This window comes from Abramis brama (genome assembly GCF_963993115.1).
Source record: "Abramis brama genome assembly, chromosome: 15".
NCBI classification, from domain to species: Eukaryota; Metazoa; Chordata; class Actinopteri; order Cypriniformes; family Leuciscidae; genus Abramis; species Abramis brama.
Window position 1 is genome coordinate 1,314,616 of NC_139977.1, and position 14,145 is coordinate 1,328,760.

General features: G+C 40.5%; 1 protein-coding gene across 1 annotated transcript in view; it reads right to left on the bottom strand.

Annotated features, from left to right (window-relative positions):
- Positions 1-5: 5 nt before the first annotated feature.
- Positions 6-14,145, bottom strand: part of galnt10 (UDP-N-acetyl-alpha-D-galactosamine:polypeptide N-acetylgalactosaminyltransferase 10 (GalNAc-T10)) — a 44,130-nt gene continuing 29,990 nt past the window's right edge. Inside the window, exons 7-12 of the mRNA XM_084137823.1 lie at positions 13,972-14,089; positions 10,152-10,259; positions 8,957-9,178; positions 4,921-5,037; positions 4,693-4,842; positions 6-3,510 (exon numbers count right to left, since the gene is read on the bottom strand). Coding sequence (XP_083993949.1) covers positions 3,349-3,510; positions 4,693-4,842; positions 4,921-5,037; positions 8,957-9,178; positions 10,152-10,259; positions 13,972-14,089 — 877 coding nt within the window. The 3' untranslated portion in view covers positions 6-3,348. The remainder of the gene's footprint in view (positions 3,511-4,692; positions 4,843-4,920; positions 5,038-8,956; positions 9,179-10,151; positions 10,260-13,971; positions 14,090-14,145) is intronic.

Consider the following 14,145-nt stretch of genomic DNA (forward strand, 5'->3'; position numbering starts at 1 on the left):
ATGACTCCAGTAATAATGACGTATGATGTGCCATCAGAACCATTTTAATGCATCAGTATAAAAATACCAGCATTCCCAAGATTTCCCACCAAACCATCAGATTCAACAAACAAAAGCTGGTCTTCAAACAACTCAGTTCAAAAGTACAGCATTAGATTTCTGTCCAATAGTTTTTGCATGTGCTTTTTGACACAGTGGTCCACCAGAAACAACAACAGCAGAGCAATCACTCACTTTAGCAAACCCTTTAAAATCTACAGAAGTTACAAAAATCTCATTCATACTGGAAAATAGGCTCTGAAAGTGCAGGACAGATCAACTTTAGAGGAACATTTAAAAGTGCTTGAGAGATAATCTGCAAAAATATTCAATGGTAAAAACAGGTCAAATGCTTCTACAAGAGTCTGGGGTTGAAGGCACATGGACTGGGTTCAAGTTTATCTGTGTGCGTCAGGAACCGAACACTGGGACATGAGCAGATCCTGTCTTTGGGCTGGAAGCGCTGGTCGAGAACCGTCAGGATCGTGGAGAACCAGTGGAGGACCAGTGGCGGACCAGTGGAGGACCAGTGGAGAACCAGTGGCGGACCAGTGGAGGACCAGTGGAGGACCAGTTGAAAAACATCACAAAGCCTGGAGGTTTATAGTTGGGTCATTCCACACGGTTGATCAGCTGCAGTGCTGGTACTGTACTGAATCACATGAGCAGGACTGAATATCTTAGATTTTCCCTCACAGAAAACACATGTACAGTCAAACCAACATTTATTCAGACACCTTCAACATTCCTCACTTTATCACAGTTTATTCGCTATAGTTTATAAAATGGTGATAAAATATGAGCAGAACTCAGTTGATATTAGACTGGTTTTGTCCGTCCTTCTGTTAGACTGTCTCACACATGAATTATGTTGAATATCTGTCAGCTGTTAAATTTAACTACACAATTAGATAATACCAGTTTAGCTCAACCAATCACCAAGCAATGCTTCATTGTGTTCAGTCTGTGTGTAAAAAGAGCATTAGCAATTAAAGACAACACACTTCAGCAAAACATGCTCAGCTCAGTGTCTGAATCATATTTGGCCTCAAATTTTTAATACAATTTTACTGGTAGTCACTGTATGAAGAGTTTTTGGGTGTAATATGTCACAGTTTACTTTATTTTGCTCTCCTCATTTACATAAATTAACTATATTGTCCTGCACACACTAATTAAAAAATATCAAAAGTTATATCTGGTGTCTGAATATCTTTTAGTTTGACTGTACATGCCACTGACTTTGCATCATTCTAGTTAACAGGGCTGATACACCGTCAAGCTTTTCTAATAAAATATTATGTCCACTTAAAAAAAAAAAAAAAAAATGTGTATAAACAAACAGAAGATGGATAATAAGCCACACACACTTCTGTGGAATGACCCGGATAAACGGCCAGATTAATAAGCGTTCGATGTTTACAGGGAACATTAATGACTGCATCTCCTGAGGGATTACAGCAGTGTTTGCAAGGCGGCGTGCTCGTGTCCGGCGCTGAGAGTGTGTGTCGTGTCCTGCGCTGAGAGTGTGTGTCGTGTCCTGCGCTGAGAGTGTGTGTGAATCAACAATCCTCAGATTAAACAGATGCAAGAAGAGGACCGATCACATCTCAGCGGGGATGCGCCGATATGGACATCTGAACCGATACCGGTAACTGATATATTAGCCGATAAATCTAGATTTTCGGGAACACTTTACAATAAGGTTCATTAGTTAACATTGATTAATGTATAAACTAACACAAACTAACAATGAGCAATACATTTTTTACAGTATTTATTAATCTTTGTTAATAATTTTTTGATGAATGAATAATTCTTGGTTTGACCGTATATTTTTCTTTCTCTTTTCCTCTAAAATGTCCACAGTTTCCACTCTTCCACCGCTGTGATCGTCCTGTTCTCCAGAGAGAAAGGCTGGCTAACTCTGTCAATATTTAGATCTAATGCTGTTGTTCTGTGTTCACTGGTTTTGATCATTATTTTTTTCATATCTTTTAATTTTATGAATTATTTTTGTAATATGCTGTATAACTCAGTTATGCTGCAAAAATCTCTCTGTACAAATATTGTGTATCGTTGAACTATGTATATGTTTCTGCAAGAAGGTGTTGGTTAATAAAAAAACTTAAACTTTAAGACGACTCTGGGAAAGAACATCGTTTACAACTGATAGACTTCATTGTAAGACTACATCAGACTCGTGAGTTGCATCCAGAAAAGAAAAGAAACAAAGTCATGCTGAAGGCACGAATCAAAACCGACGGAGGAAATAATCCCCCATTTAACGGCTTTAATATATCGACCTAATCTTCTAATCTGACCCGTAACCGTCACAGTAAAAGTGAACAGTTATGGGCCGATGCCGATATATGGTGCATCCCTACAACTCAGCTCGACATACAGTGACATCATCGCTGTCGGTGTGAGATTTCCAACCTTTCCTTAAAAACGCAAAGCTCATCTAAGCTTTAGGGCCCTAATTTACCGATCGAAGCTCATGGTCTACAGCGCACGTGCACTCAGTGTCCGAACCCACTTCTGCTAGTTTAACGACGGGAAAAATGGTCGGCGCTCCCGGCGCTGGTCTAAGAGGGTTGTCTCTATTCTCTTAATGAGTAATGGGTGTGTTTTGGGCGTAACGTGAAATAAACCAATCAGAGTCTCATCTCCCTTTCCCTTTAAAAGCCAGTTGCAATCGCGCCGCGGCAGATATTTAAAGTTAGAGTTAAAGCTGTGTGTGTGTGTGTGCGTGCGTGCGTGCAATAAGCAGAGTGTACGCGCGTTGTGACCCGCCTATAGGCTCATATTACTTTTTAAGAAAATAAAATCCTGCACATTGACTTTAGGCCAGGGTTCAGTTGGTCAGTGGCTCAGTCTATTTCAGTTCCTCATATTATCAACGCTCCATCAATGCTCCTGAACACACACTCGTTCTCAGACCAGCAGCCCATGGGCACAGATGAGCGCTAATGCATTTGCTATTTAAACAACGCAGCGCAGGACGTAAAAATGAAAACTGCGTCGGGCTGAAACTAGCATAAACTGTATGCGCCGGGTGTGTGATAGGGCCCTTCATCACAGGAACCCAGTCTGAGCGGACTGAGGAACATCAATAACGCGCAGCCTTGCAAACACTGAAACACGAGCCCGTTCTCTCTCCTCAACAGTAGCATTAGCAGCAGGAGTTAGCACTGAGATGAAGACGGTTCCAGCGTCCGCAGACGATCAGACGCACACGAGTTCAGTAAAGGCACGAGAGGTGTGTCCCCACGAGGGCTTCGCCAGCGCGTCACCGCAGGATCCGGCTCACTGGCCGCGGTTGAAGGAGTCCAGGACCGTGGCGTTGGTGTTCCCGAAGAGCCACTGCTGACTGGGAGACGAGGAGTCGCAGGAGTTCATGAAGATCCGCTTCTGTGCAGCGCTGCAGTCCACACAGCTGTTACTGATGGGGTGATAGAGGCTCTTATCCTGCACACACACACACACACACATTATCATTTGCTCACAGAACCTTCATCCTTAACTAGTGTTGTCAAAAGTACTGACTTTCGGTACCAAGTCGGCACTGAAACTTAAAAAATGTGACGCTTTGAGCGCCTCTAAACACGTAAACACCTCTGATTGGCCGTTGTGTTCACGCGCTCATCAGATATGTCTGTGATTGGCTACAATGATCAGCGCTTCAAAAACATGTTGTAAATATACATCAATGAGGCTCTTCAGCGAGCGCTTACACAGACACACACGCGAGCGCTTGAAACTCACGTTTTTAAAAACACTTTCAAACACTTGCGTGAGCTCTCAAACGCTCTCGTGCGCTGGTCATTGTAGCCAATCGTACATTTGCTAGTCATTTATCAGTTGCATCTTGCTTCTCACAACAACTTTCAGTCCTTTCAATATAAAAGTCTTCTCTACTGACTGACTCCCTCATAAAGACAGTGTTTGCCGCCATCTAATGGAGAAATAATGTGTGTGACTTCTGCTGCTGTTCACGGCCAGGGACTATTTTTCCCAGCGGAAGGAAGGCTTTTAGTGATTTTACTTCATGAAAGTTGCATTGATACATATTTGTATGTATTGTGTGGTAAAAACCAATAAGGTACTCGAGGCTGTGCTGTGTCGTGAATAAGTCACGGCTGAAGGGGTTGTTCGGCACGACACGACTTGTTCACGACACAGCACAGCCTCGAGTACCTTATTCTCCTCATATTCTCTATTGTTGCGGCTGCTCTCTTCCCAGTCTGTCAGTAACGCTCTGTTTACTTCCTGTCTCTATGAAGCCCCTCCTCCTGAAAAGCACACTGTGCTGTGATTGGTCGAGCGCTTCAAGTGTGTTTGGGAAAGTCCCGCCCCTTACCATAACCGCCAGTTTAACACACTACTAACTCAACCAGGCCCCGCCCCTTTATTCTGCGCATGAATTATTATAATGAGGAATATTGTGACGTCAGAAACACTGACTCTGATATAGAGAAGAACTGGAGCTTCAAGCTCAGACATCAGACTCTCAGCTGTGACGCCTGTACAGGCGAGATCTGGACAGTCAAGTCACATTTATTTATATGGCGCTTTTAACAATACAGATCAGAGCAGCTTCACAGAGATAACAGGAAAACACCGCAACAGTGTGTTAGCGTGGGCTAGTACCTTCCTGTAGGCCCACAGCTGGTTGCCCTTCATCCCATGGCAGTCGTAGAGCGTGACGGGGCTGTTGTGGGACACGGCGTCGAAGCACACCTTCTTAGTGTGTAGCGGGTCTCCAACACGGATATCCTCCCTCCACCCGAACGTGAACACCTGCAGAACAGACAAACACACAGTATTATTCAAGCATTCAGCGTCATCTAATGCTCGTGTACAGGCGGTGCCGCTCACCTGACCGTGACTCCAGCTCGGCTCGCCTCGCTCCTTCAGGCACTTCTCCAGGCGGATCGGGGATCCCGAGGAAAAGTGCTTGCTCTCCATGCAGAGGCCGGAGCCCACGTTACGCAGCTGGAACACACACACACACACACACTCGGTGTCACTGCAAACATGCACTCTTTCACTTTTTAACCTTTTTTTTACTTCAACATTAATTTACATAATAATTTAACAGACGCTTTTATCCAAAGCGACTTTACAAATGAGAACAACAGAAGTTAGTAAAGAACAGTAAAGGCGGGCAGACACTGTGCGATGTCTGTGTGAATTCAGCAAGGTACCTACTCACACTGAGCGAGTAGATCGCATGCGGTTTATGTGCTCACACTAATATGTGCGAATCAGTGCGATAAACCCTCGTGCCGGGGTGCACCTATAGATGATATCATGCATCCAGAGATATTGTCAAAACGTCAGCTATCAATATCAAGATGATTTAGCATTTCCAATTTATGCATTAAATTATTACTATTAGTAGTATTATTGTATTATTATTATTATTATTATTATTATTATTATGGAAGGCCTAGGCTACTTTTATTATTAGGCTAGCATCACCGCATAACCAACGCGGATAATAAAATATTACATAGAAGATTGAAAATTGTCTAAAACATTTAGGTGGATTACAGTGAATTATAGGCATATCATTAATTATTAACAGTCTATAATATGTCTGAACACTGCAATAATTCATCAATGAAAATAAAAAACAGCTTTATTTCAAAAACATTGTTTAACAAATTAATAAAAGAGGCGAAGTGTAAATCGCAGGTGTCTTGGAAGACGTGGGTAATGGTTAATCCATTTTGCGACACGAACTGGAGGTAAGCAACAGTAATTTGTAGCTTTGAACTACAGAACTTAAAGATCTCCCTCTTTTTGTTTTTTTTTGTTTTTGTTTTTGCTGCAGATGAAATGGTTAAACTTCTGTTTTGGCGCAGGCGCAGTGAGGGAAGAACACTGAGTTTAGGGCAATCGGTTCGTAGCTCTGCTTCACCTGTGCGATATAGTCACGAGGAGCGAACAACATTTCTGACATGCCAGAATTCATCCGACCATCCGATTGCCGGTCAGGAGAGGTTAATCGCCTCTCGTTTCCCCCTGTACACTGCACGACAAAGCTGAAAATCGGTCACGAGTCAGAATTCGGCTCAAAATCGGACGAAAATCGCAGTGTATGCCCGCCTTTAGACTAGCACAGAACAAATCACAAGGGTTTTTTTAACCAGAAAAAAACAAAACAAATAGAATAGTATAGAATAGAAAAGGTATTAATTGGTCAGGTGATGTAGAAAAAGGTGTGTCTTTAGACATTTAGACAATAATCTGTCAAGGGTCTTTAAAATGAGACCAAAGTTAAGTCTGTGCTTCCAAGCTTCACATTTCTATGATAGTTTTTTGACAGACATTTTTGTCTACAATGGACCTGTAAATGTGTTTTAATTGATGCACAATATTTAAGGTCTTCACACACAGTTATGTAATCTCTGTTACCCTAAATTATACGTTTGTCTCTGTAAAGCTGCTTTGAAACAATCTACATTGTTAAAAGCGCTATTTAAATGAGGATGACACAGAGTCAGAAATGTACACACATTAAAAAAAAAAAAATGACCTCACGTTGTGTCAATCACGTTTTACACCGTGTGCTAACTACACGCACGTGACGCGCGATAAAGGTTGTTTTCCATGTTAATCAGTGTTTGTCCAGCCGCGACGGCGACACGCGACGACTATTTCAGAAACGTTTCTATTTTTCTGCGACGTCGCGCTGGAACAACAAACACAAAGTGTGGCGATGATAATCTCAGGCACTGTTTATGTGCTTTATTTAATGTTAAAAGCGTGTCATGTGACTCTGAATATCATTTAGTGCTCCAGCTTTGAGGCTGTAAAAGCAACAGTGGATAATTCACCTCAGATCTTCAAATTAAACAAATGGAAACAAGAACGTTCAAACTGTGAACAAACAAGTGTATTCGTTGACAAAGATTGTTTTAGTAACTCAGCCTATGTATTTTAATAATGTTTAAATGGTGTAATATTTGTGAGTTTGATTATGTAGCTACTTATCCATTTTCCTGCGATTGCCGTCGAGATTACTCTCCGCCCACACGCTGTTCTGATTGACTGACTCCTCTCTGGTGCCGCGAGACTCCGCCCACACGCTGTTCTGATTGGCTGACTCCTCTCTGGTGCCGCGAGACTCCGCCCACATGCTGTTCTGATTGACTGACTCCGCCCACACGCTGTTCTGATTGGCTGACTCCTCTCTGGTGCCATGAGACTCCGCCCACACGCTGTTCTGATTTACTGACTCCGCCCACACGCTGTTCTGATTGACTGACTCCACCCACACGCTGTTCTGATTGGCTGACCCCACCCACACGCTGTTCTGATTGACTGACTCCGCCCACACGCTGTTCTGATTGGCTGTGGGTTTTGATTGATTTTGATGCATCTCGCAGTCGAGTCGCGTCTGGTGTGGACAGACACATTTGTTGCTGGAATCTTATCGTATCGCGTCTGGTTAGGAGACGGTGTTACACGTAGCAAGCATTTCAAGAATGTGTTTTGACAATTCAGAGCCACCGAATTACGAAAACGAAAAAACGCACACGAGAATTTCGGACTCAGTGAGCAAGAATCTTAAAGGGGAGCCGGATGGACTCTCCTAATTAAACACAGTTACAGGTCCATTGTGGACAAAAATATCCGTGTCAACAAACTGTCAAAGAAATGTTGAGCTTGGGAGCACAGACTTAAGTTTGGTCTCATTTTAAAGAAGATTGGCAGATTATTGTTGAAGTAAAAGTTATAGAGTGACCGGACTCCTGGTGGTTTGTCCGCACTAGTGATGGGGAGTCCAGGACAGGAATTGACTACCAGTATCAATTCTGTATTTATTTATTTTTAGATGTGTTATTTATTTTTTCACAGTTTATGGTTTGATATCGCCTGCGGCTGGATGAAACCAATCGGAGAGCGTCGTCGTGTGCAGGAGCTGAAAACTGAGACGTGAAGTCGGACACGTTCTGCTTCCCGTAGTGACACCCGTGCTGTGTTTGCATACTAACCACAGCTGAAGTGAAATAAATGCAATATTTGTCGAATACAGTGGGGGGCACAATATAACATCGCGAATACATGAAAAGAGTGTTTACTATTATAAAATACAGATTTGTCGATCAGAATGTCCCATTCAGTACTGGATTGGGAAAGATGTTTTTTTTTATTCCTGACTAGGGATGTGATGGTGAGGATATTTTCCCACCGGTTAATCGATGTGTGACATCACTGGTAATACCGGTGTCACCGGCAGGGGTTTTAAATCGCTAATTTAAAGGCAAAAGTAAAACGCACAGGCATTCATAGTGGTGCGGAGCAGCACTGTTTTGTTGTTGTGTTTTTCATTTAACAACTCACCATTCAAGCAATCCGCCCTGAATTGGTGCTAATTTGAAAGTGAAACTAAAATGCGCACGTCCGCGGAGCGAGCAGAATAGAGAGAGCGTTTATCCATAGGAATGAACTGGAAAGGCTCGCTCTGTTCTGCCCGTAGACACGTGTCCGTGCACATTTTAGTTTCACTTTCAAATTAGGCACCAATTCGGGGCAGATTGCTTGAATTAGTTCATTAGCCTATTATTCTAAATGAAAAACACAACAACAAAACAGTGCAATGACAAATTCGCTTATATAGGCACTATTAAATTTCGCTTTGACACTAAATCTTCCTCATCATCTTGTCAGTCAGCTCCTCACTCTCGTGATGAATGAAATCTGACTCCTGTTGCGTATCTGTGCTGCGACTCGTTCAGCTCATGGTTTATTAAGCAGAAATGGTCAGTTTTTAATTGTAGTGTCTATTCTCTAATTGAACTAAATGATTATTTTTTTTAATGATTTTTTTTTTTTTATTGTAAATGGAGTGAAGGAGTCGACTCTGCCGAACCCCCCGGAATGGAACAGCGCGAGTCCGCACCTCTCCCCAGGCGGCGGCGGGCGGCTCCACCGGCGGGTAGTGTTTGGGAAGATCCCACGCCACCTCCGTCATGAACCACTTGAAGCTCCTGCAGTTGAGCCGGTTCCTCAGCTCCTTCTGCGCCGACACGTCTCCAGCCGAGAGATGCCGATACTCCGGCCGGCGCTGGTACATGAACTCAGCGTACTCGTCCATCCACACCTCCGCCACACGCTTCAGGTTCTACCACACACACATCAGTCATGATAACGCTCATACAGGACACTTTTGTGCCAGACAAATACCGCTTTGACTACAGAAATAATCAACAGATAGTTATAGATTTAAAGATATGCTGCCCTATGAAATAACTTTAACTTAAAGGGATAGTTCACCCAAAAATTAAAATTACCCCATGATTTACTCACCCTCGAGTCATCCTGGCTGTTTCTGTTTTGAAGTGCATAAAAGTGCATCTATCCATCATAAAAATGGATAGCCTATACAGATAAACGCCCAACGCTTGTGTTTTGTTTTAAATAGATGCACTTTTATGATGGACAGATGCACTTTTATGATGGATAGATGCACTTTTATAATGGATGGATGCACTTTTATGATGGATAGATGCACTTATGATGGACGGATGCACTTTTATGATGGAGGGATGCACTTTTATGATGGATGGATGCACTTTTATGATGGATAGATGCACTTTTATCATGGATAGATGCACTTTTATGATGGATAGATGCACTTTTATGATGGATAGATGCACTTTTATCATGAATAGATGCACTTTTATGGTGGACAGATGCACTTTTATCATGGATAGATGCACTTTTATCATGGATAGATGCACTTTTATGGACTTCAAAACAGAAACAGCCATTCACTGCCATTATAAAGCTTGGAAGAGCCAGGACATTTATTAATATAACTCTTATTGATTCGTCTGAAAGAAGAAAGTCATATACACCTAGGATGACTTGAGGGAGAGTAAATCATGGGCTAATGTTTATTTTGGGTGAACTATCCCTTTAAGACTTTTTTATTGCCTTTTTTCTCCTATCAGAAGGCCATTTTCACGTCTTTGCTCATAAAGCGGGGTGACAGTGAACAGGTGGATGAAGTAAATCTGATCTCACATCAGAACATCATGATGTCAATGTGAAATGCATTGCGGGAAGTGCATGAGTGCTGATGGGACACTCACCCTGGCGAGACTCACTCCTCCGGGAACTTTATAAGGCACGTACTTCCGGTATATGTGGCCCACTCGAGAGCAGGGGATGTCCTCCATACGCCCGCCACACATCCACACCTCAGAGACACACACACACACACACACACACACACAGATGATATAATACAGTCAGGAAACATTACATAATATAACTAATATCATATAATTAATAAAACTAAAATAATATAACATAATATAACTAATATCATATAATTAGTCAAACTATTATAATATAATTGATTAAAACTATTATATTTTAATTAATAAAACTAATATGATATAATAAATTAATAAAACAATGTAATATAATATAACAATATAATTACTAAAACTAATATAATATAATTACTAAAACTATTATAACATAATATAATTAATAAAACTAGTATAATATAATTAGTAAAACTATAATAATATAATAAATAAAACTAATATAATATAATACATTAATAAAACAAGATAATATAATATAAAATACATAATATAATTTAAAAAACGCATATAATTAGTCAAACTAATTTAGTACATAATAATGTAACACTTTATTTTACAGTGTTGTTGTTACATATGTTACATGTACTTACCGTAGTAATAACAGTAAATTATGCATAATTACATGCAACTAACCCTCAACCAAACCCTAACCCTATAGTAAGTACATGTAGTTAATTAATATTACTCAGTACTTAAATATATAATTACACTGTAACAATGACACCTTAAAATAAAGTGTAACCTAATATAATTAATAACACTAACATAATATATAATAAATTAATATAACAACACAATATAATATGACATAATATAATTAAATCAAACTACAATAATTAATACAACTATTATAATATAATTAATAAAACTAGTATAATATAATATAATAAATTAATAAAACAACATAATATAATATAACATAATATAATATAATTCATAAAACTAATATAATATATAATGCAGTCTGATTAAACCCATAAACCTTCCTTCTGACTTTATAACATTATTTTTTAATATTTTTGGCAAAATGTGATTGAAATGTATTAATTTAATCTCAAATACTTGTAATTAGATTGAATAGCCACAATCAATAATCTTGACAGGCCTAATTATTCCCACAATCAGAGATGATATGCATTTAATAAAGTCATCATGAAAGTGAAGTTGCTCTGGTCTTTTCTCCTCTATTGTGTCGTATATCCGAGTGAAACGCTTCAGGAACAAGAACACATGTGGGCGGGGCTTGATTGTGTCCGTGGGGAATTGATTGGATGGTTGTGGTTTGCTATTGGCTGATCTCATGTGAGTGACAGGTTATAGCCCCGCCCTCGTCATCAGAGAAGAGAAGAGATGCAGCAAGAGGAAGCTATTCTGATTCAACTACCTGGGAAGCCTGATGAAAACACTGGCCAATCAGAGGCCTTTAAAGAGTCACGACTGCCAGGTTTAAAAGCTTCATGGGGAAGAGAACTTCATGCCGTACCATGAGTGCAGCAGGCGTAATGATATGACGCAGCGCCTGAAATAGGTCTAATAGGTTAGACAAACTTAGTCCCGGTCACGTTGGAAGTTACCCAGCTGGGGACTATTTTCAGGCGCTGCGTCATATCATTACGCCTGCTGGACTCATGGTACGGCAGCAAAGTTTCTTGATTATTACGCAGGAATGAGAGTATAGTTCCTAGCCATATCAGCCTAGAAAATCGCAACTTTTCATTTTCCGTCGGTCTTAGTACACGATGTAACTACAGAAGAGTCAAGTTTTAAATAGGAAAAATATCGAAACTCTTTGGTCATTTTTTTGAGAGAGATGCTAATGGTCCTGTCCGATTCAATGATCTATGCTAAGCTATGCTAAAAGTGTCACTGTTTAACTCTGGGGGAGTTGTAAAATGAGCCTATTTCCAAAAAAAGTGGAGTATCCCTTTAAATTCTTGTGATTTGATTTAATATTGACTCATTTGGATAAATATTAGGTACACAAGATAGGCGTTCATTTTTCTTAAGAAAAAAAAATTTTCTCACCTAATGCTGTAAACACACAGAGAGCCCTGTCAGCTGCTAGTATTATTTAAGGTTAAAAATAACTCAAATAAAATATAATGCGTTTTTTATTATAATAACTTTATTTAATGATTTAAGTAAAAATATAATAAATATCGTCGCTGCCCGATGAAACTCACGTATGTCCAAAACAGTTACTTTTCAGGAAGTGAAAAAAACACCGTAATTTCAAAAGCAGTTGAACGTAGCGTTGTCATGCTTGGTACGGCATCTTTAAATGTAACCATATTCTTGCCAGTGTAATGATATAATCCACATTTGACCAAAATCGAGTTTAAATGGACATACGTGCATATTTTACAGTAACGGTGGTCGATACGCGTTCTTCCGATCATTAATTAGAATGGCCAAGTCGCGTTTCATATTGACAGATGAATAGGCTACGCTCAGTTTATTAAATGTCTCTTGCAAACTATGAAGGGACAATGAATCAATACACTAACATGGCAATGCTAGACAGATACTTTGTTTGGACAGTCCTACCATAATTTTGTCACTCCTCTCCACTCCTAGACGTACGTCTGGCGTCAGGGGGGAAACGTTTACCTCGATAAAGTTAGGCCTACTGTAAAGGAAAGTCATTGTCTCACCAGGCTATGTTTAATTGGCACTGTATTGCAGAAAAGAAAAGTGAAACTTAAGATGAAACTTCACGAGACCGGCGAGATGCCTCCACAGGGCGGGAGATACGCGGCGTGATTGACAGCTTTGACACCAAATGGATATACGTGAAAAACAGATGACATGATTTCACAACTTTTCATTGGTCATTTAGATATGTGAAGCATACTGTATACGGAAATGAACCTGGACATTCTATCCGTCGAAAAATCTCAAAATCGGCAAAATCGGCAAAATGGACATACGCGGTTTTCATCGGACAGCGACGATATGTAATATAGTACACATATTTAGCAAAATACTCATTATAGCTCTTTTTTTCTAGCCAACTAGCGTGCTATAGCCTATATTATGGTCATTAAATGGCTTTCCTGAGGTAAATGTTATGTGACAATAGTTCTCCAGCTGATTTATTGACCTCTTTCCACAGTTGAAAAACACTGATTGATTGATATCATGTATGAGGAATATACATTTCGATAAGTTGTACTGTATCTTTCAACAGTGTTCGTGTTTATTTACTGTTCGCTAGTAGAGATGATCGGGTCACGTGCCGCTAGCGATCTGTCACGTCACATTTACAAGCGCCAGAACGGTATTTATTGTTTGAGTTTCGTAATAAAATTGACAGAATCTGAGAGCTGAGATTTTTTTTATATCATAAGTAACTGCTCTGTCTAGTCTGTCGGTCTCCGTGTCCTCTTTGCTTCACGATTTTTCTGTGCGTGAGAAACTGGATGTGTGTCGTGAGAGCGTGTGAATCACGTGAGTCTCACGGTGAATGAGTTGGCAGCTCTGCATCAGTGATCAGGACACAGAAGAAACTCGACGAAACGCGTATATAGACCCTTTTGGCACTGACGGCACGACCCTATAAAAACTGGAGGCGGCCGATACAAACCAGCACAGATTCGCTTCATGCGGCGCTTAAACATCATCTTGTTGCCAGAATCGACAGAGTACAGGATCCAATTAGAAATTTCATAATGTTTTCTAAACTATTGCGATTATTTGTGAGTCATCTGTGATTGTATATTGTTATGATTGATAACAATCCCCAAACAAACGTCACCATGTTTACGAACTGAAAAGGGGTCTATTAGAGAATTACCTTGAATGAGATCTCGTACTGCTCTCCTCCCCAGATCTCCAGACCCGTGTCATATCCTCCCAGCTCCCAGAACCACTTCCTGTCCACAGCGAAGAGCCCGCCCGCCATCACCGGAGACCTGGCGGGAAGAGGAGAAGAAGACACAGCTCGATCTGGTGGAGAACTACAGCTGCA